Source organism: Crassostrea angulata, chromosome 9 (genome assembly GCF_025612915.1).
Source record: "Crassostrea angulata isolate pt1a10 chromosome 9, ASM2561291v2, whole genome shotgun sequence".
NCBI classification, from domain to species: Eukaryota; Metazoa; Mollusca; class Bivalvia; order Ostreida; family Ostreidae; genus Magallana; species Magallana angulata.
Genome location: NC_069119.1, coordinates 10,002,421 through 10,028,370, shown reverse-complemented (window position 1 = coordinate 10,028,370; position 25,950 = coordinate 10,002,421). Strand labels below are relative to the sequence as shown.

At 34.4% G+C, this 25,950-nt stretch overlaps 1 protein-coding gene across 1 annotated transcript; it reads right to left on the bottom strand.

The window, feature by feature from the left end:
* Positions 1-1,054: 1,054 nt before the first annotated feature.
* LOC128163533 (integrin alpha-4-like) lies at positions 1,055-25,889 on the bottom strand. Its single transcript, XM_052827153.1, has 20 exons — positions 25,360-25,889; positions 19,934-20,061; positions 18,616-18,698; positions 15,029-15,226; positions 13,767-13,818; positions 13,451-13,567; positions 12,397-12,512; positions 11,767-11,832; positions 10,875-11,027; positions 9,419-9,527; positions 8,390-8,578; positions 8,024-8,236; positions 7,684-7,847; positions 7,103-7,243; positions 5,319-5,800; positions 4,673-4,973; positions 4,142-4,267; positions 3,379-3,477; positions 2,996-3,121; positions 1,055-2,310 (listed from the first exon to the last, which is right to left on the bottom strand). Exons 1-20 carry the CDS (start codon positions 25,503-25,505, stop codon positions 2,155-2,157), a joined length of 3,165 nt encoding a protein of 1,054 aa, XP_052683113.1. The 5' UTR covers positions 25,506-25,889; the 3' UTR covers positions 1,055-2,154.
* Positions 25,890-25,950: the final 61 nt, after the last annotated feature.

Sequence of the window (25,950 nt, the reverse complement as noted above, 5' to 3'; positions counted from 1 at the left end):
CTTCTTCTTCTTCAGAATACTGAGTAGGGCTCTTCAAAGAGCATTAACACATATACAAAGAAAGAGTTGTTAATGCGACTGAAAAGCATGGAATGCCATTAAAACTTGCTATTGAGGTCGCATTATAACGTAACCTTGTTTATAAATCAAGCCGTCTTCCAAGCTACTTTCATGCAACATCAATAGATCGAGGTCAGTTCATGGAGCATCTTCTAATGATTGAGGTCAGTTCATCGAGGTCAACTGCATTACTGAATGAATCTTTCGATCAAAATTCTTACGAGTGAGACAAAATGTGCATTCTTGAATTAACAGGTCGAACTGTATTTTATGTATGTTTGCATCTCTTAAGGTAAATGAATTGAAATAAAACTGATTAAAATGTTATATAAATACTAAACCAACCTTCAAGTTTTTATAAGAACTACTTATGCAAGCGGAATGTGTGCGCACGTGGAAGCATTTGCCGGATGCCTCATATGGAAACAACAGTGATCGGCCGAAGCCGATCACAATAAATAGTGCCTGTTTGGGAGGGTTACAGTTGAAATTGACACCCCGAGGAAACCATTGTCAACCGACGCAAAGCGGAGGTTGACAATGGTTTCCTCGGGGTGTCAATTTCAACTGTTATCCTCCCAAACAGGCACTGTTTATGTTATTATACTAAATGTCTTCATTTTAGAGATTTTTTTTACGATGTTATATAGAAATGACGTGAATTCCACGGCGAACCGTACGCGCATAATTTAAGCGCATGTAACAATTCGTTGTGTTACCCGTTTCTAAGTGTGTTGCTAACTGTGAGAGTAATAGAACGGATTATCAATTGCGTCTAAACCAATCAGATTTCAGTATTTAACATGAACGTATAATAATATAAAATAGCAACATAATAGAATGGTTGTATTTTTATTCTACCATCACTTGCAACCACAAAAATACCCGTTGGAGCATCCAGGTCTTACATTCTTACAGCTTTGTTTACTTCTCGTTTTGACAGTCACTGAGTATTGCACATTTTTAGAAATGCTATCATAAGAACTGACAACAATCTAGTAATGAACTTTATCTAATGTCATACAGAATACGTCAACAATAGAGATAATTTAACTGTTTAAAATATTGTATCAAGAACGCCTACTTTCCTCTGTAACTAAATATGTACACTTCAGAAAGATGCACGGCCAACTTGTACATACATGTACATGTAGGTGGACCAAAATGGAAACATTTCTGAAACTGACTTAATAATACCAAAAACTGACCAAAACTGTTCAAGATTTTATTAAAATTCTAGCCACGTGTTCCTGTATTACGTGAGTTTAGGTAGAATCACATTATTACATTGAGTCAGTTTTCATGATTTAGAGTTCATTGTTTAGTAAACATCAGAGTTATGATGCAGCAATGCAGAAGTGACGTAATAGGATACAGAACGTCTGCAATTGTCTGAAAATTCATGAGTCGAGTTAGATATAATGCAGTATCAATAATGAACTACAGATAGCTTACTGTAAATTAATGGTAAAATACATACCTATTGCACAGTTACAAAATATATAGAAAAAATATATTCCATTCATCTTGCAAATAACAATACATGAATTCGCTTGCGTAAATAACAACGCGTGAAAATATCAACATTTTTAAAATGTTCGGATAAAAAAGTATAACAAATTAATATAATAATGATATCATAACGGATTTAAAAAAAAATATTATATGTTTTATCATAATGTCCAATTATCTCTCAGTCGGTCAATAATGCATTAAAGTTTATAAATAAATACAAAATACATTCACCTAGCAAAGAATATTAGATTTCTCACAGTATTGAATTTTATAACAGCATTCATATCTTAATTTGTATCGTCCACAAAATGCTCCATATGGATTTGGATTTTATCACATTGGTTAAAAGTGCTCAGAAAAATGTTTTATCGTAGAAAAAAACGCACTCACTTTGTATTTAAGATATTATAACAATTACGGATTTAGATAAATTGATATGATAAATCAAGTTCTGATTCATCAATTTTGTAAGTACAATCATGTTTCTTGATAAAGAGAATTCTATTTTCATATTAAATAACCGCACTGTATTCAATAGAACATATAGAATAAAGTACAGATTTGGATTCGTTGATAGAACTAGTTCATTTGTGTGTACTGTGATAGTATTTTTCTGTCCTCGGCGTCCAGGTCGCGGCTGGCTCGTGTCAGGGCCCGGCTCTGCCTCGCGTGGGCGTAACTTTTCCTCTTGTACTGGTTCAATTCTTCTCTCTTCTTACGTCTGAAGAAACCCAACTGAAATGACACACACCAATAAACCCTTTATTGAACAATCCGAAATTATTAGATTTCGGGAAATTTTTTTGTGATTTTGTGTACCTTCAGCTACACTTTTTCAGAAAAACAATAAATCCGAATTCGATAAGATTTGGTGAAGTGTGTTCTAGATATTGTGCACTCCTTCAGCTTTAAAGACATCTTTTGTTAGTGCATGGCTTTCCCAGTTCATCAGCCATATTTCGTTTTACGTTAAGTCGACTGAGTGACGAATAAATTTTCAAGAAACGAAAATTTTAAAAAAAAAATCAACAGTGCTATACTGTATACTGTTTATCTTTCTTAAATAATTAGATAAATTTCTCATGAAAATGGTTCTTACATTCAACAATTTAGCCCTAGATGAACGGGTATTTTATTGGCCAAAGCGAATTTCAGAAATATAAACATTTGATTTTTAATTTAAAAAAAAAAACATCGCTTAATATCCTTAAGAGCACAAACTGAGAGGGTTGTATAAACGTTGCCATTTTTTTTACTACATGTTTATTGATCTCCTTAAGAAGTTGTACTCTGTATCAATTGATAGGAAAATGTTTAAATTTAAAGTTGAAATATGATTTTTTTCTTTTGCCATATTAAAAAACATCTAGATCTGATGGCTATCTATTGACCACCCAGCCTCTTTTATAAATAAACGTACCTTCCAGAGTGCGATTGCCAGTAGCACCATCAGGAGGACACCGACAGACAGACCGACAATCAGGGGCAAAAGATTCAACTCCGCAGTCGGTGGAATAATGTTGTCTGGGAAAATTGGAAGGACCGCCTGTTATAACAGAGTTATCGAACGTGGTCATTCAAACGACAGAACACTTGCAATTCCAAGTTCAAAGTTAAGACTCAAGTTCAAAATTAATTCATTTCTCTTAGAGCACATACAATGTTATTATGTTACACGAAGTACGGAATCTCATAATATTTAAATGCAAAACAAGTCAAGAGGACGGTATATTGTTTTTTGCTATTTCTTTTTACCCTAGAGGTAAGACATGCCTACGTGTTCGACATCATTGCTTTACTTACAGAGTAGGTGACATTAGAGGGCTTTATATTGAGTGGAATTGGTAATTTTTTGCTTGGATAAAGTATTCCTGTTGTGTAGTACTGGATCTGGGTGGTACCCTAAAAAAGAAATGCATCACATTTATATAACATACTCAGAGCTTTCAAATCAAATAACCATGATGGCGTTAATAATGTTTATCATTTCTTTCATTTTAATTGATTTTAATGTATACAACACTAAATTTTGATATTTTTAACAGTCAACCAAACTAAATGGCTACTGCGCTTAAAATCGTGACTTGTTTTTCGAGAGAAAAAAATTTGAGCAATATCACCTATAATTGTACCCATTCATATTGAATTTTCATTTAATACTAAGAAATACTAAAAATCACAACTTAAAACATGTCATTTTGTCTGAAAAAATGCAAAATACATTAGTCTAAGAACTGTTTTCATTTTTTGCTATTTTTTTATAGACTATTTTGCAAATCAATAATCATGGTAAACTTCGTGAAACTGATGTAATTTCATGACATTAAGGTGGCTGGATGGTCGTGGCCATTTTAATACTATATTAATCTCCAAAAAAGAAGAGCTCTGTAGAAAGATATTTTTTTTATTTTTATTCTAAATTATTTGGATATTTTCTGCACTAATGAAAGTTTATAATTAAATGCATCGTATCTGAAAATTTTCGGGAAGATCTGGTGTTTAATTTGATGACAACCCAGTCGCCTTAATTGCCTCTCTTTGAGTTTTGAACTGAAAGGGTGTATACCGCGGGTATATCTGGGAGGTTTTCCTCGGTGATGTTTGCCCCTATGAAGATGGCTTGAAAATCGACCTCCAGGTCGGTGATCAGACATTCAAACACAGCACAGCCAACACCAGACACCCCGCAACCCTAAATCAAACCACAAACTATACATTAAAATGGAATCTCCTAAATCGGGAACAAATATAAAATGTATTACGTAGGCTTCAAGACGGAGACAAAAAACAAATAGAATGTATTTCGTAGGTTTCTAAAAGGAAAAGAAAACACCCCGATGTATTTCGTTGCCAGGTTTCTATGACAACTTTACACCACCCCTTCTTTACGTCATTTTGGGGTAAACTTTCGCGACGAAAATCGATTACAATTATTCGCGCTTATATTTATGCTTGTCTTCGTTGAAAGTAAAAGTCGAAATGAAGCTTACGGAAAATAGGATACCAAAAACAAAAAATATTTTCAAAATCATTATTTTATGAGTAAGAAAACCCTGGATCTACTTGCTGTTTGGTAAAAGATGCAGAAACTACTCACCAAAGGAACGTTACTTTCGGTAATAATCACGCTCGGGTTGATGACGACGCCCGGTGATGACGTCACAGATTCTGATGAAGGGAAACTTATCATGCTACAATTAATGGAGGGGGAGAGTGCGCTCAATTCCAGCTGAGACCTCTCTATTATTAGTTTATCCTTATACATCACTGGGATGGAGAAAGATATTTTCATTAGAGGTAGTGGACTCGGCCCAGTGTTGATAATGGAGTAGGCCTGATTCAGAGTCAGCCTCGACTTCCCCCCTTCCGAGATTCTCACTTGGTCAGGCGAGGAAGACCTGCAACAATGAAAATTTTTCTTTGATGAGGAAAAATGTACCCGAATTTAAATCACCATTTGACACAAGAACTTCGCTGAAGTTTTCTGTGTTTGAAAATTAAATATTTGCTGTACATCTGAAATTCCTAAGTGTTTTCAAAACTGTTGAATTTATACCCTTATAAATACAGAAACACACAAAATGAAAGAAAATTATCAATCCATAATTTGTTATGCCCTTTTAAAAAGAACATTTTTAAAATCTGAGGTGACGCCTTATACTATAATATGTAAAGTGAATGATTGGCTTACCCTTTATTAACTGAATGGTTGTGTTACCCTATCAACTGAATGGTAAACTTACCCTATCATCTGAATGGTTGCTTCCAGTTGTAAATTTGTATTCATCCGTGCAACGTTATTAGAGGTATCCACATCACCCGCCACTTCCGCTACAGCAAAAACTTCCGCTACCGCCGGAAGACTCTGCAGCGCCACCCCTCTGAGCAGCTGTAGAGACGATACATCAAAACGTACATTCACCAGACCTCTAACCTGTGGAAACAGCGGATTCTTGTCGAACGTGCAGCGGGCGCCATCGCCTTCCTTAGCGCATGTCATGCGCTCTGACCCTTGCTCCAACAGAACCGCGTAGCTACTGAAGATCGCGCCAATGGAATTGTTGAACACAATGGAGGCGCCATAAGCGGGGTCGGCGATGTTGATGACGAGAATCTGTACTTCCAGTTCCTGGGTTTTCCCCACTTGGACCAATGACGTCAGTGCAGCTCCTGTTATCATCAGATCCGGTTTACAGGTGGGAGTACATTCGGTCAGAAACCTGCCCTATAAAATTGATCTTATAATTATATAATGCATTCAACTGAAATGTAACGTGTACTGTGATATATAAATATATATATCAATTTTTTTAAATCACTATTCAGATTATTATTACTTAGATCTACATTGAAATATCAGCTCGGATAAAGGTGTGGAAGAGTTAGGGGTGAATTATTTACAATCAGTGAAAGTTAAAAAGTGTCAATCATTTAAAAACAGGATTTTGAATATCAATAATTTTACGCTTTAGTGACTAAAATTGTGATACAAAACATTCCGCTTAGTTAGTTGTGAGCAACGACTTAAGAACTGGACACGAACACAAAAGCCACACCTGTTGGTTCACCGAAATATTTGCTACAGTAAAATTCGGCTATTGCAAAACCGTTTATAGTGAAATCAAGCTATAAGCAAGGTCTATTTCAGTTCTCGTCTTCAAATGCAGCTGTTGATCAAAATTTACGAATTACATTAAACTTTGTAACGAATCAAAATTCATTCAAATGACTCAACTCATAAAATTGATAAAATATCATGATATAAAAGATGATTACATAATATTATAAGAGTTATTTGTTAGCGGCTAATTTTGTGACCAAAAGGGAAAATTTGAGTTGACTTGAATGAGAGTTATAGTTCCTCGCGTACTAAATAAGGTTGCAAATTACGGCGCACGAAAGGCCGGGGTTTTTTCAAGACTGATAAATCTTATTTAATAGCAAACCCTCTGGAAATACGATATACAAAACATAAGATACAAATGCATTGCAACTAATATCCTTCATTTACTTTTCCCAAACTTATACTCCGAAAAAAGCATGTCAACCTGAATTTCCTCGTAAAGAAACAGAGCTGCAGCAATATTTCTGTCTGTGTAAGTTACATTTGAACTTTGTTTTGTTGAAAACCGATTTCGAGAATAGTATGGAAATGACAAAGTAATTTGGAGGTTCTGACCACTTGTTTTAATGTAGTTTTTTCACCTCGAATCTCAAACCCTTGTATAGGTCGAGATTCATATCTCGGTTCAGTGGAGTTTGAGATGTAAAGGTTTGACTGTAATTGAGTATTGGCACGTAGCATCGGGGTTTTTTTTAAAGTTAGGGGGATGGGCAGACTCAACAAAAAATCTTGACAAGCAAAGTAAAAAAAGAGCGTACTATACCTATATAAATTCTATTTCCAATTTACCTTTTTTATATAGTCAATTTAAGAAAAATGTTTGCTGCGAGAAAAATTCGGGGTGCCCCCCTCCTCTGATGCTACGTGCCTGGTGTAATACAGAGTCGTTACTCAGTATCTTACCGTGACGTTGGAGATTTCCGAGGCTTTGTCCTTGGCTAAGATAGGTCGTACCTCGTTTCCCGCCGATTCGTTACTGATTTTGTAGGTCACCTCGAATCGTGGGTCGTCGTTGACGCGCGCGAAAAATTTTCTGTCTGTCATCTACAAATCAGAATTATGAACTGACGTCATTTCTAGAACATTGTGAAAGTTGTGTAATGGCCTCATGTTTGAAATGAATTTCCAATAAACTATGGGGACACGTTTCTGTGTTAGTAAATTTTCATCCAAATTGCTGAGGCAAATATATTGGTTAGTTCATGAATAATAAATCGTCTCAGATATTTAAGCCTTTTTAATAGTATATAATTTCACTTATTACATGTAGATTTTAAACATATACAAGTATTGCTGCTTGAATCACAACCTTAATCAATTTCTATATAAGTAACTATATTCGTGGAAACTGCATAGCGTTGACATAGCTAATTAAATAATGAAATTCGTTCGTAATTTGATTGATTACTGAATACAGTTCTAAGTTATAATGTCTTCTTTTCAAATCAAATTGTTTTCTGTGTAAAAAAAGGAAAAATAACTACCGCTATTCTTGCGTGAAGGCTTTCACACTTTGTTTCTCCGCTTGCAATGAACAGCTGTGTTTTGGTATACACTGTTCCCTGGGTTACGTTATTTTGATAGAATATGAAGCGTCTTTCCTTGACGTCACTAGTTTCCGGGTCAGAGGTTAAAGTATAATCAATATCTAGAAATAAAACATTGCAAAAATTTAAACTCGTTTTAATAAAAATGTCATTATTTGATGTCTTTTCATTAACATCAACATAAAGAGGACCATTTTTTGTTAGATGACTTAAAATTGATATTCATGAGGATATGCTAGAACATATTGAAATATCAGTTATTTTGAAAAGTTCTTACAAATTCCGTTTGTCAGCCCATCTCCGGTATAATTGAAGCAGACTTCGACCGATGTGCATGGGTTAAAATTATCACTGTTTCCTCTACAGGCCAATCCTGTTGAGTTGAAAGGCATAACGGTCGGGTTCAAAATTGGAATTGAAGTAATGGTAACAATGGATCGGGTTCGAAATACCACCGCATGAGATGACAGCAAAGATCCAACAGACGTATCTTTGAAATTCAAGAATCAGAATCAACACATGCATCAAAATTATGTTTTAAAAAATGGCACGATACTTTAAGTATAATAGCTTGCAACCGATTTAAATTCACAAAAAAATGATCCTCAGTTATAAAAGCAAGCAAAAAACCGCTATACTGTACCAGTATAAGTATTTGAATCTACATCAATGGTATTTTTGCTCAGCGAGAACCCAAAGCCGCGCAGATCACTATTTATATCAGCAGCAAGTATTCGCTGGGAATACATCGTCTCCATCCGAGGGGCTCCGCCATTAAAGATGTAGATGGCTCCTTTGTTATCTTGTTCATAGGGAGCTCCAACTATCAAATCTGTGAGGAAACAAAAAGAAGTTAAAAGAATTACAATTTTATTTAACGTTTCCTCCTCTGAACCTATTATATAACAGAGAAATTTTACCATTACAGTCATGATTACAGTATCAATTGTATCCAAACTGATCAACATTTAAATGCAGATTCGTATATTAAGCCTTTAAATCGCGAATCCAGAGATTTTTACGAAGGGGCTCTGTGGATAACTTTATTTGCTATGGGGATCGGAGGCTCGGAGTCATATTTTCGATAATTAAATTATTACTCTGAGTCTGATTTTATTAATCCTTTTCCCCCGACCCCTTCCCCTGTAGATCCGCGCATGCCCAGATATTTACCCTCGCGACAAGTCATGCGTTGAACAATGAACAGAAACATCATGCAAACTTCATGTAGATCATCGTCGGATCATCGTGGGCCAACTCATTTAACTTTTCTTGTTTACATGAATAAATCATGACCTATAGCGATTGGCTCGTTTATACATTATAAATGAATTGCAGTTGTCTCGCCTTGCCAATCCGTAGCGTCTCCCTTTTACAAAATCCAACATCCGGTCGTTATTTATATACATTTTAGATGGTTCTAGCTGAAATTTCTGGAATCGATTGAATTATTAATTTCGATTGAAAAAAAAATAGGACTGATATAACATTTACAGACAATCGTATACTACCCTACTAAAGCACCATCATGCATCTAGTTAAACTATTTTTTATTTGAAAACAGACGTTTTACTCAAAATGAATCTTGAGAACAGACAACATCAATTTAATGATCCACTGGTTCTAGCAAAAATCGAATACTTCTTTATTTTGAAACTTTATTTTGATTCACCTTTAAAGCCATCTTTGTTCAAGTCTCCTGGGCAGGCAATGCTATGTCCAAACCTGGCTAATATTGCACCGGACCCGCGCAGGCGCTGTGCACTGGCATCGATAAAATCCTACAAGCAGAAAAACAAACAGTATTTAAGAACTGCGCAAAAACTCTCTCGAAAGAGTTATTTTTTAGCCAGGCTTTGCTGAAAGTAAAGTCCTTGCTTTGCGCATGCTAATTGTTAATGTTTTTCTAAACAGCCCAGCTTCCTGTAAGTAAACAAAAGCAAAACAGCGTCAAAGTAGAACCTAAGCTATACCAGTTACATAGAGAGACATGTTTTGACAAATCTATTGGGTCTTCTGTTTGCGAAAAAATTTAATAGCTAGGCTTTTATCTTTTTGATTTCGTGTTTTACAATCAAGACTATGCATTTTGGGCACATATACTAATAATGTATATGTAATTCTATGAACTACTTTAATTTAAAAAGCTTTGGTGTTCGTCCATTCGACAGCACATGTTAATTTCATTACGCTTGTTTTAAAATTTATTGCACTGTAGATGTCTTTCTACTGGACAAACTTGTGTGTGTGTGTGTGTGTGTGTGTGTGAGAGAGAGAGAGAGAGAGAGAGAGAGAGAGAGAGAGAGAGAGAGACAGACAGATTGCCAGTCTTTACTACACAATGAGAGAGAGATTGGCAGTCTTTAAAATGACACTTAAAAGGGCCCGGCTTTCAATACATCAGTATTCTGATTATGTATTAAGGTAAACTAAATCCCACACTTAAAATCAATATATATTCATAAAATGTCAGATAATACTAAACAAACCATCAAAAATTATCTGAGATATTTCATTTTCAAAACTTGATTAAATGATATTTTCAACATTTAGCAATAGTATGCAATTGGCAAACATAACTGGTATTGATTAAGAATTTATTATAAAACATTTGTGAATTCTGTTGACGTACATCGTATATTATGTGTATTAGATCTGGCGTATACAAGTTTGGTTTAATCGTTTTCAGTATATGTTGGTGCAGATTGGATTTCGCACATTTTCTGAATAAATATAAATTATGCATAAACATCTTTATAATGCATGCTAATAAGTAATCTGCAATAGACTTAATATAGCAAATTAAGGGCTGCTTTCTGCCAGAAAAGCGCGATAGAATACAAAGATCAATATAATACATTCAAAGTATACTGCAGATTCCTAAATAAACGCGAGGAATTAATATCCGCCTAAAATCGCGAGAAGCACATCTCGCGAATTTTAAAATTTCGCTTATATATTTTTTTGACATATGAAAACTACATGAAACTAAGATAAAAAATTTGGCATTCGCGATTTTATGTTCTAGCGATTTGATGGAAAGCTGTTGAATCGCAAAATTAAGTACTGGGGTAAAATAAGGAATCTACAGTACAAGTATGCTGAAAGAGACGCATGCACATTCTTACCGATCCGAGCGTTCCATAGTAAATATAGACGGCCCCGACATCGACTTTATTCATTTCGTCCTCGCCTTCCATTGGGGCCCCGACCGCTATGTCATCTTTATTGTCGTTGTTGAAGTCAGCCACAATTAAAGACTGTCCGAAGCCGCTACCGATCTGTCAAAAAAGGGGGAATTTGTTAGATTAGGAAAAATCTACCGCCTGTACAGTGTGTATGAATGGTATGGAAAAAGAGACGGGAAGTATATTTCGAATGACGTTAGTTTCATAAAAACGATAAATGCTTTCTTTGGTGATTCATTCGTGTACAGGGGCCAAGCCCGTTTTAACATTAATTTCAATGTAACCATAAATGCACAGGGGCCAAGCCCGTTTGGCCCCTGTGCATTCGTGTAAAAAAGTACCGACATTGCAGAAAAAATATATAATCCGCCTAAGGTTTTGTAAATTTTGTCGGAAACGATCGCTACCTTAAGCTTTCATCGATGAACTGAGGAACCGGGCCTGGCAAATTGAAATATACCGATAAATATATAAGAAAGTATAAGAAATATAACTCTTGCAACAGGCAAAGTTTTGGAAGTTTTTCATCTCTCGATCACGTTATGATCAATGAATAAAAATCAATTCATTTTTCAACAGTATTGACCTGTACCTTTTTGTATAGCAATTAAGAATCTAAGTTTTGAAACTACAATTTGGTTATACATGTATGTTAGGTAGACTGCGTTTCACATATCTGATTCATTATTTATTTTGTTGTACACTAAACACCACTGCACCAATGTCATTTATTAAGAATTTATTTTTAAAATAATCGTTCATATAATGTACTTTTATCTAGATCAAGCAATGAAATAGGTTTACAGTAACTGCATAAATTGATATTTTTTACCACTTTGCCTGCAATCATTTTCTGCATCTTTAAAGCACTTGAAGAAATTCTCTCAAATATTCCCATCTAAAGAAAAAGAAAACACAGATTATCATAAAAATAAATGAATCATACCAATCTTCATTTAATGAACGGCGTGTACAAATTATCTGTACCATGATTAAAGGAACTAAAATTGTTGGTACCTTTATCGGTGGTTTTAACAATGGGAGGATGGAGGCAATTTTTTCACATGTTGATTGATCAAAATTAGCCTGTTTAACTAAATACGATGGTTTCAGTAAATATCATCTACCATAGGAAGCTATTCCATCATATTTGCCTCGAATAAGTATATCACTTGACAAATTTTGACAAGACGAAATATCCTTAATCCAAAATTAGAATTGAATCCCTTGTCAGAGCTGAACTGTACCTTAAATGTTGCACTCAAAACAGTAAATAACACCCCAAAAAATAAAAAGAAAAATTGTTGTTAATCCAAAGTGAGAGTTAATTCCCTTGTCGGAAGGTAATTGTATCTTAAGTTGTGCAGAACAGTACATAACCCAACAAATTGTCGTTATTCCGGAGTGAGAGTTATTTCCTTTGTCGGAAGGTAATCGTTCCTTAATTAAGCTTTGTACTTACCGCGCCTACTGTTCCGTCATTGTTGGAGAATCCTGGGGCCCCCATCACAACAATGGGGTACGAGGAGGGGGATTCCCTCACGGTCGATCCGAACACGCCAGCTCCAATGGAGTACCCTGTTCCGTGTGAATGAAATATAATGAAATAGGACATACTGCAAACGTATTATATTTAGCGTGTACGATATTTAGCGGAATATGATTTTTAACAAGTTAGTGTGGATTTGATTTAGAGCATTTCTGATTGTACCTATTAATGTACTTATATATTTTACATTTGGGGGTGTACTTGATTTAGTAGGACATAATATTTCGAACAATATCATCATTAAAGGACTTTTTTTAATTGTTATCAAAAGTTTGCCATATTATGCATTTACCAAATTCTTATTTCAAGCGTATGCATCTCAGTTTTTTGGTTGTTTTTTTTGGGGTTTTTTTTTGGTTTATACAAGTATTTATAAACTTTAGATTTATATCATTTTAATCAGTACTGTAATCATATGAAGATAAGTTCTGGTTTATGTAACACGTGGTGGCAATAGATAGGTGGCCGCACTACAATTTCTTATGCTAACGTATGAATTAAAATAAAGTAGTTGTATCAGTTTTCGCGGGCATCAATGTTTGTATACTTGGTAAAAATCCCAGTTTCAATGACACGTTTTATTTGTCAATGATCCTATGAATCCAATTAATTATTCTATATACATGTATTTTATTTTCAATAAACATTTAATTTCGCAGATCAAAACAACAACGGAATACAGGATACTGCAAACGTATTATATTTAGCGTGTACGATATTTAGCGGAATATGATTTTTTAACAAGTTAGTGTGGATTTGATTTCGAGCATTTCTGATTTTACCTATTAATGTATTTAAGTATTTTACATTTGGCGGTGTACTTGATTTAGCGGACGACGTTTTCCGCCAAAAACGTTAAATAGAATACACAGCCAAATGTAATACGTTTACAGTAATTGTTATTTAACGAATATATTTATAAAACCACAGAATTGAATAAAAGTACTGGTAATTAAGAATTGTTTACCTAAATAAGCACCAGATCTGAACACAGTTGTCAGGGAATCGGTGCTTCCGTGTTCTAGGACGTTAAACCTGTCCCAGAAATTAGCAACGTTGCTTTCCCTGTAGTAAATGAACCCGCCTGTCAAAAAAATGAATCAAGGTACTGAGACATGCACAACTTTTCCGGCTTTTTAACATAACGACACGTTCTAGTATACGAACTGAAGTCTCTTTCCATCAATTTAAGTTCCAATATCCTAAGTTTTTTGCGTAAGGATACCAAAGAAATGTACGGTTTTTGACAGTCCATTCTACATTTTTGGCTTTAGTACACATACCTGTTGAATCGTAAACGACTGGAGTACCCATCACAATGCCATTGGCACCAAACTGAAAAAGAAACATACAACTAAATATCTCAAAACTGGGCGATATTTTTACAAACCAGATAGAAATTTTGCTTTTCAAACTTATAACTACTTTTTTCAAGCAATTTTATTTTAACACATTGAATGCTTTTTTTCTGTTACAAATTAATTAAAAAAAAGTTTTTCTATAATCAAGATTTTATTCAGATGACATTATTCTTAATTTCAAAGATAAGCTATAAATTTGCTGGAAATCGCCTTCAAAAAAGAGTTTATGATCCGCTCCTCTTGTCTCAACTAAAGAGGAGAGAAGCGGATCGTAAATCTTTGGCTACCGAAGACGGTTGGAAATCAGTGCACTTAAATATTAATTCTTAATTTTCTAAATCTAAAACTTTTATTAGCCACAAGTGTAAAATCATATCATGGGTGAATTAAATATTTGTTTAACACAATTAAATATTTCTGTAGAATCAATAAAAAGTACCAATTTTCGTGCATTGCTTAAATTTTACAGGTTTGTCGAGACGGAATTTCGTGTAATCTCTTATATCTAGAAAAAGGAAATATGACTTATAACCCTAATTAATAATTAGCGGAGGATGTTAATTCGTTCACGAGAAGTACCCGCCAATTCCACGAAAATTGAGACAGTATACACCTTTGCTGACACAATCTTTGCAGAATAAATTTTTGACTTTTTATTGCGATTTTGTTATTGGATAAAATACTTACCTGTAATGAATGTATTTCTTTGCAAAAATACTATTTTGTTTTTTGGTTTTGTTTGTTTTCATCAAGCCAAAAGACATAATTATAACGAACTCAATTAATTGAAACAACATCTGCTTCAATATATGCAGGTTGGCCTTAAACTATTGATTAATCAAGATCCAGAAAAAATCCAAATAGTTTACATCTAAAATTAAAAAAAAAAAACTTTTCTATACCTTAATATATAATTCTTCTTCTCAGGATATTGATATTGTCTAAAAAGCACACTCTTTATAATTATGTAGATTCCTTATTATATGCGAGGAATTAAATTTCCTGTATATTCGACAGAATCTTCCCCCGGTATATTTTAAAATCTCAGTTTTTTGGCTATATATAACACGTAATAGTAAAAAAAAATTGATACAAAACAGCGACTTTATATCATATACGCAAAATTAAGTATTCGCGAAAAATAAGAAGTCTACAGTTAAAGATGTACAAAAGGCGATGCTTACCCCTGACCGAATGGCGCTACTGAACCCGAATTCTGCTACCATATAGAATATTTTGGACCCGGTTTGTAAGAGACCAGAGGGAACAGCGAAAAACTTGTTGTAGTTTGTGTTCATACTGCCAAAAGGGACGTCACTGCATTTTCCATACGCGTAATAAGTGTCGATGGTGACTGTCTGCTTCCATGAGGGAGAACACGCCTGATAATCAAAACTTCATAAGATACTGTAAACCAACTTTTATTCGCGTGTAAGAAATTTTCGCGAGATTAGAGAAAGTCATGTCTTCACGAATATTTATCGCCGCGAACCAATCCTTTATCTATAGTTTTTATAACAATACAGGTCTAGATAAGGCTTGGTCGCGAACATTAGTCGTCGCGAACCAGTTTATTGGTAGTTAATCGCGAAATAAAGTCGCCGCGAATAAAAATTGGTTTACAGTACATTAATTGTTAAAGTACTATCTGCAAGAAATACTGAGTAGTCAAAGACCTATGTAGTCAATTCATGAAGTACTAGGTGTACGAAACACTGAGAAGTCAGAGTCCTATCTAGTCAATTTATGAAGTACTAGCTGTTAGAAACTCCGAGTAGTCGAAGTCATATGAAGTCAATTTTATAAGTGCTACCTGCCAAAAAACTGAGTTGTCAATGTCCCATGTAGTCAATTCATGAATAACTAGGTGTAAGAAACACTGAGAAGTCAGAGTCCTATGTAGTCAATTTATTAATTACTAGCTGTAAGAAAAATTGAGTAATCAAAGTCCTATGTAGTCAATTTATGGAGTTATAGTTGTTAGAAACACCGAGTAGTCGAAGTCTTATGTAATCAACTTATGTAAGATACATTGAGTAGTCATATGTAGTCAAATGAATGTATAAGTATTACAAATGTAGTGTCAAACACACTTAGTCAAAGCCTGAAGTAGTCAATTTATGAAGTACTAGATGTCAAATAACACTGAGTAGTCGAAGTCCAATACAATCAATTTATGAGTACAAGCTTCTAACAAGAGGCCCATGGGCCACATCGCTCACCTGAGGAACAATAGGTATGATACAATCAGCTACAATCTGGACAATGTACAATAATACATGTAGATCCTGTATAAATAAAATCCATTTTCCCTCCTGGATATTCTTATGTTTATAATCATTAGTCTCTTTTCTAACAGGATGATTTTATAGTCATATCACATGTTGAGTATTGCAGTTCTAAAAATGATCCTTAACAATTGTTTATATATGGATATAAAAAAGCTACATCAAACTCTGAACCTTATTGTGAGGCCGAAGAATTGTCCTGGAGCCAAAGTCTTAACAATTATAAAGAATCATCCGGCTGATTAGTTTCTGAGAAAAAGATTTTTAAAGATTAACTCTATATATTCCTATGTAAAACTTCGACCCCAACCCTTTTCATTGTGACCCCACCCTACCCTCGGGGGTCATGAATTTTACAACTTTGAATCCACACTACCTGAGGATGCTTCCACACAAGTTGCAGCTTTCCTTGCTGATTAGTTTCTGAGAAGAAGATTTTTAAAGATTTACTCAAGATATTCCTATGTAAAACTTCGACCCCCATTGTGGCCCCACCCTACTTCCAGGGATCATGATTTTCACAACTTTGAATCCACACTACCTGAGGATGCTTCCACACAAGTTTCAGTTTTCCTGGCTGATTAGTTTCTGAGAAGAAGATTTTTAAAGATTTACTCTATATATTCCTATGTAAAACTTCGACCCTCTCCCCCCTTTCATTCTGACCCCACCCTACATCCAGGGATCATGATTTTCACAACTTTGAATTTACACTACCTGAGGATGCTTCCACACAAGTTTCAGTTTTCCTGGCTGATTAGTTTCTGAGAAGAAGATTTTTAAAGATTTACTCCCCATTGTGACCACACCCTACATCCAGGGATCATGATTTCCACAACTTTGAATTTACACTACCTAAGGATGCTTCCACACAAGTTGCAGCTTTCCTGGCTGATTAGTTTCTGAGAAGAAGATTTTTTAAAGATTTACTCTATATATTCCTATGTAAAACTTTGACCCCCCCCCCCATTGTGGCCCCACCCTACCCCCAGGGGTCATAATTTTCACAACTTTAAATCTACACTACCTGAGGATGCTTCCACACAAGTTTCAGCTTTACTGGCTGATTAGTTTCTGAGAAGAAGATTCGTAAAGATTTACTCAAGATATTCCTATGTAAAACTTCGACCCCCCCCCCCCCCATTGTGGCCCCACCCTACATCCAGGGGTCATGATTTTCACAACCTTGAATCTACACTACCTGAGGATGCTTCCAAACAAGTTGCAGCTTTCCTGGCTGATTAGTTTCTGAGAAGAAGATTTTTAAAGATTTACTCTATATATTCCTATGTAAAACTTCGACCCCCCCCATTGTGGCCCTACACTACATCCAGGGGTCATGATTTTCACAACACTGAATCTACACTACCTGAGGATGCTTCCACACAAGTTTCAGTTTTCCTGGCTGATTAGTTTCTGCCTGGCTTTCTGGTTCTTGAGAAGAAGATTTTTGAAAATATCTCGAAATTTTTCATTAGTTTCTAATTATCTCCCCTTGAAAACAGGTCTGCCCTTAATTTTCACAACTTTGAATCCCCTTTACCTAAGGATGATTTGTGCCAAGTTTGGTTGAAATTGGCCGAGTAGTTCTTGAGAAGATGTTGAAAATGTGAAAAGTTTACGGACAGACGGACAGACGGACGACAGACAAAATGTGATCAGAATAGCTCACTTGAGCTTTCAGCTCAGGTGAGCTAAAAACACTGAGTAGTCAAAGTCCTAGTATGTAGTCATTAATGAAGGACAAGCTGTAATAAATAATGGGTAGTTTATATCCTACGTAGCCAATTCATGTAAGATACACTGAGTAGTCAAAGTCCTTTGTAGTCAATTTATGTAAGATACACTGAGTAGTAAAAGTCCTTTGTAGTCAATTTATGAAGTACTAGCTGTTAGAGAACTGAGTAGTCAAAGTCATATGTAGTCAAATGGATGTATGAAGTACTAGCTGTCAAAAACACTTAGTAGTTAAAGTCTGAAGTAGTTAATTTATGAAGTATTAGCTGTCAAAAACACTTTATTGTTAAAGCCTGTCGAATCGATTAATATTTCAAGTCCTCATATAGTCATTTTTTAAGAACTAGTTGTGAAAACAAAAACTGGTTTTGTTTTATGTTAAGTTCTAGAAATGTTGTCAAATTGTTACGTTACTAAATAAATCGTGTTGTTATTATTATTATCAATTAACAAAACAATATAGAAAGTAAGTATTCAAATACTGTTACAAACAAACAATGTTATTCAAATAATCTATACAAGTAAAATCAAAAGTTAACTCCAATAAATTTAATTAAATTTACAATTGCAAGAAGTCACATTAACCTAATCATAATAGTAATTATTTTAAACAAAATAATCGATTCATGTTTGTAATATTTTAATATTTTCGCAATGCAATGCCAATTTTGCCAACTTTATGCAAATTATACCTCTATCATCCATTTTTAAGTAAAGAAATTTTTGTCAAAAAAAAGGGTACAAACCACGAGATAATTATTGGTGATCAACATGTTTAATCCTAATCCCTGGTTTTCTTCAGACTGAATGTTGGCAGGAAACGGGCTCTCTGAAGATAGAAAAGATACAGTATGTACAGGGAATTACTTAGTACTCCCCCCCCCCGTTCAATTTTCAACCATTTCGCCATCGTTGTCAGTGGGCGAATTTCAGACTGGGCGATTTTCAATGTCTAATATTAAGTATCCTTAAACACAATTCAAGACGGGGGAAACTGTTTGCAAGTGTTAAAGGGCGAAAATAACCCGCATACGGTGAAGCAGATGGCAGTTAACAACATGAGTGATTTAGATTTTATCAATGGTGCAATATTGAAGTTAACATTAAGAAAGTTATCAGCATAATTGTGCATGCATAATCATACAGAAGCAGTGATATTTAAAAATAAATAATCAAAACAAACAAGAGGCACAAGCGCCATATTGCTCACCTGAGCATCTCTGATCAAATCAGTATAAAAACAGTATTAGTAGTACCAAATACAAAAATATAGCTTGAAATTTAAGGACAGTAAATCTTGTTTGAAAGGATCTTCACTTATTCTTGTCTTAGACATTGAGCTTCCTCTGTTGTTTCTGCATTGGGAGAGAGAATTTCAAATTTTCCCCTTTATATTCATATGTACAGAACAACTCCAATTGTGGCTCTAACCTATCCCGGTGATCATTATTTGAACAAAATTGTATCTACCATACTTAAAACACTTTTATAAATAGTTTCCCTATGTATCCCTATGTGTAAATTGACTCAGCTACCCATCCAAGTTGTGGCTCCAATTGCAACCAACGCCCAGGGAACATGATTTAAAAAAATTGAATCTATGCTACTTTAGGATGCGTCCACACACGTTTCAGCTTTTCTTGCCAAATCTTTGTAGATTTTTTCCCTATTTATTCCTACGTTAAATTAAAATTCAAACCTACCCATCCTTTTTACCTAAAGATCATGATTTGAACAAATTTAAATCTACACTACCTATGATGTGTTCACACAAGTATCATCTTTCTTTAGCAAAATAGTTTTTTGAAGAAAAAAAATTTAAAGGCTAAATAATTCTCATTTATTTCTAATTATCTCCCTTTAAAAGAGGGCGTGACATAGGCATAGGCGTCGGAACCGGGGGGAGGGGGTGGCTTTGGCTTTTTTTGGCAAAGTTAGACATAACCTAAAGGAAAACCTGACTTGTCAAGATTTCTGAAAGTCTAGACCCCCCCCCCCCCTCTCATTTCAATTTGCTTCCGTCGCCACTAAATGGCATAAGCATGCAATGTATAGACCACCTACGTGCAGCCCTGATCGGTAGCATTAAGCAGGCCGGTGTTGTCGTAGAGGAGGTGGAGACAGGACACCGGTACACGGCCCCAGGCTTGATGATCCCCGAGTAGTTCTGACGGGGGGCGCCGACGAGGACCCTGGGGTGGGGAAAACAAAAAAATAATTAACATTTGTTTCTGTAAAACTGAAAAAAGCAACAGACATGATAACATATATAAACTGTAAAATTATGAAAAAGCAAAGGACATAACAGCAGTAATTACTATAAAATTGGAGGGGAAAACAAAAACATAATTAACACTTCTTACTGTAAAACTGAAGAAAAAAAACCAAACATGATTAACACTTGTTTCTGTAAAACCGAAAAAAAAACTACAAACATGATTAACATTTGTTACTGTAAAATTGAAAAAAACAACAAACATGATAACATTTGTTGCTGTAAAACTGAAGAAAAAAACAAACATAATAACATTTGTTAATGTAAAACTAAAAAAAACATAGAAACATTTATTACTGTACTACTAAAAAATACCAACAAACATGATAACATTTGTCACTGTAAAACTGAAAAAACAACAAACATGATTATCATAAACTTTTTTACTGTAAAACTGGAAAAAAATCAACAAAAATTATAACATTTGTCACTGTGAAACTGAAAAAACAACAAACATGATAACATTTTTTACTGTAAAACTGAAAAAAAAAATCAACAAAAATGATAACATTTGTCACTGTAAAACTGAAAAAACCAACAAACATGGTAACATTTTTTACTGTAAAACTGAAAAAAAATCAACAAAAATGATACATTTAGAAAACTGTAAAATTATGAAAAAGCAAAAGATATAACAGCAGTAATTACTGTAAAAATATGTGAAAACAAAGATAATGTAAAACCTTAAAAAGATAACATCTATATGATAGGCCCCCTAACAGTTGTTACAGTACTGTAAAACCGGGAAAAACCAACGACATTGTAGCATTTGTTATTGATAAACTGGAGGGGAAAAAACGTGAAAAAATTAAAAAGATAACATTGGTTACCCTAAAGCTGTGAACAACAAAAAAAAGTTACTGCCTCTTCGCTAGCCAAGGGCTAACGATGCACTCCGCCTCTCGTGGATAGTAAACATTTAGTTAGCCAAGAAATTGTTACTTTGAATCATTGGAATTCGCGCTCACTTTTTACTGTGAAACCATTTAAGTTTTATTGGACGGGACAATATTCGTGCATTTTCGTCATTTTTTACAGGTTTGAGAGGCACCTAAATCTGTGGACTAACACTTTTTGGAAGAAAATAACCGGATTATGGATAAAACTTCATAATTTGTAGACAATTGAAACTCGTGAATTTCACGAAAAATGAGCCACCACGAAAATTAATAATTCCACAGCTTTCTCATTATTTCTTATGCATGTATTTGATGAAGATGCTCGTCTAGTTGAATAGCCTGTTTTATGGATAAACAGTGATATAGTTATTCTTAAAAATATTGTTAAAAGAAAAACATTATTTACCCGTGCACCACCCCGCCCAAGAAGAATGTATATGTATATGTAAAGAACAAGATTTGGTATAGTTTCGATGGTATACGAACAACATTAAGTGATATGCATGAGTGGATTGTGTGAAGGTGGCTATATTACAGGTACGTATTTCTATTCGGAAATTCTTATCTACTAGTATACATGTACTCTTTTAAGAGGGTTGAAAAATCAGGGTCATTTTTAGACTAACGTTATATAAACCTCCTTGAAAAAAAGAGTTCTGAATAAGGAGGTAGATCTAATGGTTAATTTAGCGACCATCTAACCTCCTAAATCATCGAGAGTTTGGGTTTTTTCACAAAATAATCGATAATTTAAAAAACAAAAGTCGCTTTCTTTCTGTGCGTGTGGGTGTTAATAACTTTAATGTTAGGTACAGCAAAATTATCAAGGTAAACAAAAACCAAGTGTTTAAGATTTTAGTTTTGAACATGTTATTTAAGTACAATATATGCTATTTAATGTAGCTACATTTCAAAATCGACAACACGTGTTTTACAATAATGGAGCATTTTTTAAATAAGGAAGACTTTTATCGTGAATTGATTCACTGAATGTGAAGATGTAAGTTTATGAATAGTTTCCGTAATGGATAAATGTATAACTTCGTGTGTCATTAACATGTACATATATTATAATAGTAATATCTACTTTAAACTTATTCATCTGTTGTAGGATGAGCAGCACCTTTCATGCATATGTACATGTTTTCCTTGATATAAAATGTCCATTTGTGTCGATGAATGTATAAATGCATCATATTTCGTCCGATCAGGAAAATATATATCAAACAATCTCTGACTCACCATCATTATATGATGACATACTACAGGCATGGAAAATCTCTCTCTCTCTCTCTCTCTCTCTCTCTCTCTCTCTCTCTCTCTCTCTCTCTCTCTCTCTCTCTCTCTCTCTCATATTTCTCTTTTTTTGGGGGGGGAGGGGTGTACCTCTTGTTTATTTCTTTTTTTGTTTTTTTGAATGTTGTTTCCTTGTTTTTATAACCTTGTTATTCTTTTTTTACTAAAGCAGAGGAAGGAAATACAATGTATAATGTAATGCAATATTTTTCTTGTCCTGTAAACTTTCTCTTTCGACCAGTTTCGACTACATAAAAAAATCTTTAAGCTTTATAAGCATATGAAAATATTTTTGGAGGTTGATAGAGGTATGAAAATAATTGGGTTTTTTTTGGGGGGGGGGCGGGGGGGGGGGGGGCAAGGAAAATTGTTACATTTACCATGCACGTGTTTGTTATCACGAGAATTGAATAGCAGTGCATATAATATCCATATTAAGTTTCTTAACCCCCCCCCCCCCCCCCCCAACAACAAAAAATCAATAACGTATCCTTAAGTAGATAAACATACCAATGTTGCATATTTTTTTCTTCTCATTTTGAACAATTATCTTTAAGATTAATAGTGTTATTTTTAAGTACCAAGGTTAATTAAATAATTACATGTATTTTCCTTGCAAAGATTGAGAATCATATCCCCGTCAGATTGAAGTAAATTGACACCCGTTCACGTGTCTTCAGCAAGATTCGAACAATAAGAACCGGTCTATTATGTCTTTCCGGCTTATTATATTGACCTCTTTTGATTGCCAATTTTGTGACGACAGTTTTAAATATATCATAATTCATTTCTACATTAAGTCGGTACCCCACCCCACCCACCCCCTCTAAAAAAAAATAAATTAAACTTAATTAATAAAATTATATCACGATAAAACATTTGAAAACAAAAGGCATTTCCTAACTACGCAAATGAGAAGCCATATTCTGTCTTGTTTGGTCAGCGATTACATTCGAACACTATATTTGACATTTAACAATGTTAAATTACTGTGTGTAACTATAGCAGTAATGTACTTTTTTTTCATTTGATCATCATTATTTCTATATACATGTATTATTTGATGCAACAGGAAATTACACTTAATTCAGCATATACATGGTTTTTTACCGCTTAGATCTTTTTAAGTGACAAAATGACTGTCAGTTGCTTAAAGTAAACGCAATATACTTTAGACGCAGTTTATAATCTCTCAACAAAAGAACATGAATTAATGAAAGCAATGTCTCTAGATTGATAAAAAAAACACGTCCCTGATAACAAACTATGTCTGAGTTCCGGTGCCTCTTCCTTTAAGGGAATTAGGGAAACATCCCAGCGTTGATGCATGCATGCATGTTGTATATAGCTCTCAAACGAGATTATAGAAAATGGAAAGGGGACGTAAATGCATTAATAATAAAATGTGAATTAAACTAGTTCACATTGTGGTCCTAAAACGTATGTATAGACAGCATTATATACGGAAACTGATAAAACATACACAAACATGTACTATGTGCTTACAAAATAGCCATACATAATATAAACCATCAGTGAAGATAAAATACAGCCTCTCACTGCAACGTCAAATGAAAATATTCTCCTGGGTAGACGTACTTAAAAATTTCTAAAGTTGAGTGACATGTTCAAAATAGAGATACATGAAGAAAATTCCATACATGGGCGCCGTATTTTGTAAAAAAAAAAAAAAAAAAAAAAATCTTCTGGAATATTCTGTCTTCGCCGTTGGGATGTATAATGCATTACTTTGGCTTAATCTTGTTGATGTTGTGTTTATTTCATTTACATATTTGAAAAAAAAAGTTTTAATTTTGAGTTGCATGTAATCCATGTAAAACTGTTTTGTTGTGGTTCAGTGAATTAGAGAAATATAAAGCACAACTTATTAAACAGAAAAATCTATCATCATTACAAATACATCACTACATCCTTACCATTTGGGAGAGAGGGGGGGGGGCAGAGAAGGTTGAGGGGAAGAGAGAACTTATCAGGGTCTCACGTTTCATCCATATTTTCTTGCTTGTTAGGGTCTTCCGTTTCCAACGGAAGACCCTTTTGTTTTTCTTCGGTTTCTTTTTATTATTATTTTATTTTTTATTTTTTTTCTGACTCCTTCTCGGCTTTATATCTCAAAAACTTTTCATCCGATTTCAATGAAATTTTCAGAGCTTTTGTAAAGTTACCGTGCCTCAAAGATGTTAAAGTTTCAGCATTTACGTCACTTCCGTTCAAATTTGGCGGCCATTTTTAAATTTAAAAAAAGTGATTTTGTCCGGAAGAAATCTCCGTAAACTTAAAAGATATCGCTTTGAAATTTTTACTGATGATAGATGTATCAATTTTTTAATGTACTGGGGGGTTTAAAATTTTGTTCATTAATTTTGCTCAAAACCGGAAGCAGTTCCAATTTTTGGAAATTTTCATTTTTTTGAACAAAATAAGACAATACTACAGTCTTATAGAACTTGCCATGGTGAATTCAAATTTGAAATCCGTTTTTAAATCGGACGATGCATTAAAGAGATATCGGGGTTTAAAAATTGATTTTTCCGGAAATTTTGTTTCCGTGTCCTTGGTTTAAAAAATAGCGTAATGTTCTAAGTAAAATGAACTCGTACCAAAAATAATTGTTAAGTCGTACTGTAACACATTCGGATTTTTTTGTTAGGTCGTTCTTGAAATCGGAAAGGTGTTCGTTAAGTCGTACTTAAAATCATTTGTATTTTGTTAAGTCTTACCAGGAATAATTCGATTTTTTCATCTTTTTATCTTAGTTACTCTTGTTACTGGTTTAAGAGGTCTGCTTCTTACAGGAACTTCAAGCTTTACTTCGACATTAACGGAAGACCCACTCGTTGCTTTGCAACGAGCTTTGCTCTAGTTTATATTCTAATTTCATTGTCTTATCTAGTGAAACGTGCCTATTTATTGTCCACCCCAACATGCGAGAGAGAGAGAGAGAGAGAGAGAGAGAGAGAGAGAGAGAGAGCGTAATTTCAAATCAATATATATCTTACCAGTTTCCTTCAAGGTTTGTCAACATCTCAGTCGTGGCGCCATAGTACGACCCCGGGGTTCCCGTGTAAACAATCGCTTTCTCAACATCCACGTTAAATCCATACCCGAATGGGACAAATATCAGCAGTTTGACCAAGTCAAACATCGCAAACACTTATTCTGTAGGTACTCTAACTATATCTTATAGTAATAAAAAGTGACTATAGCAGTGTACTAATATCCGGGATACTCATCAGTCAATTTCCGTGTGTGTCATCTTAAGAAGTTATACTTACTTAGTAATTACACGTTAGTACCCAGTCACTATTACAGCCTAAAGTTATCCAATACCACTGAAATATATTAATATCCTTTTTCCTCGAGAAATTATAAGTGACCCTTCCTGTGTACAAACGCTATGACGGGCTGTTTTGTTTTAACGTTAGAGAATATTCATTTCGTTCGTTCTTATTCATTAGTGACAAGTTATAAAGGTAACTGTGATTTTAAATTTCCGTGTTGGCTTCCTTTAGCTTTGAACAGGGGGCCAGTATTAAGCCGAGAACAAGGATGTTTTGTAGGTTGATCGTGTATAGATCTGTGAAACTCTA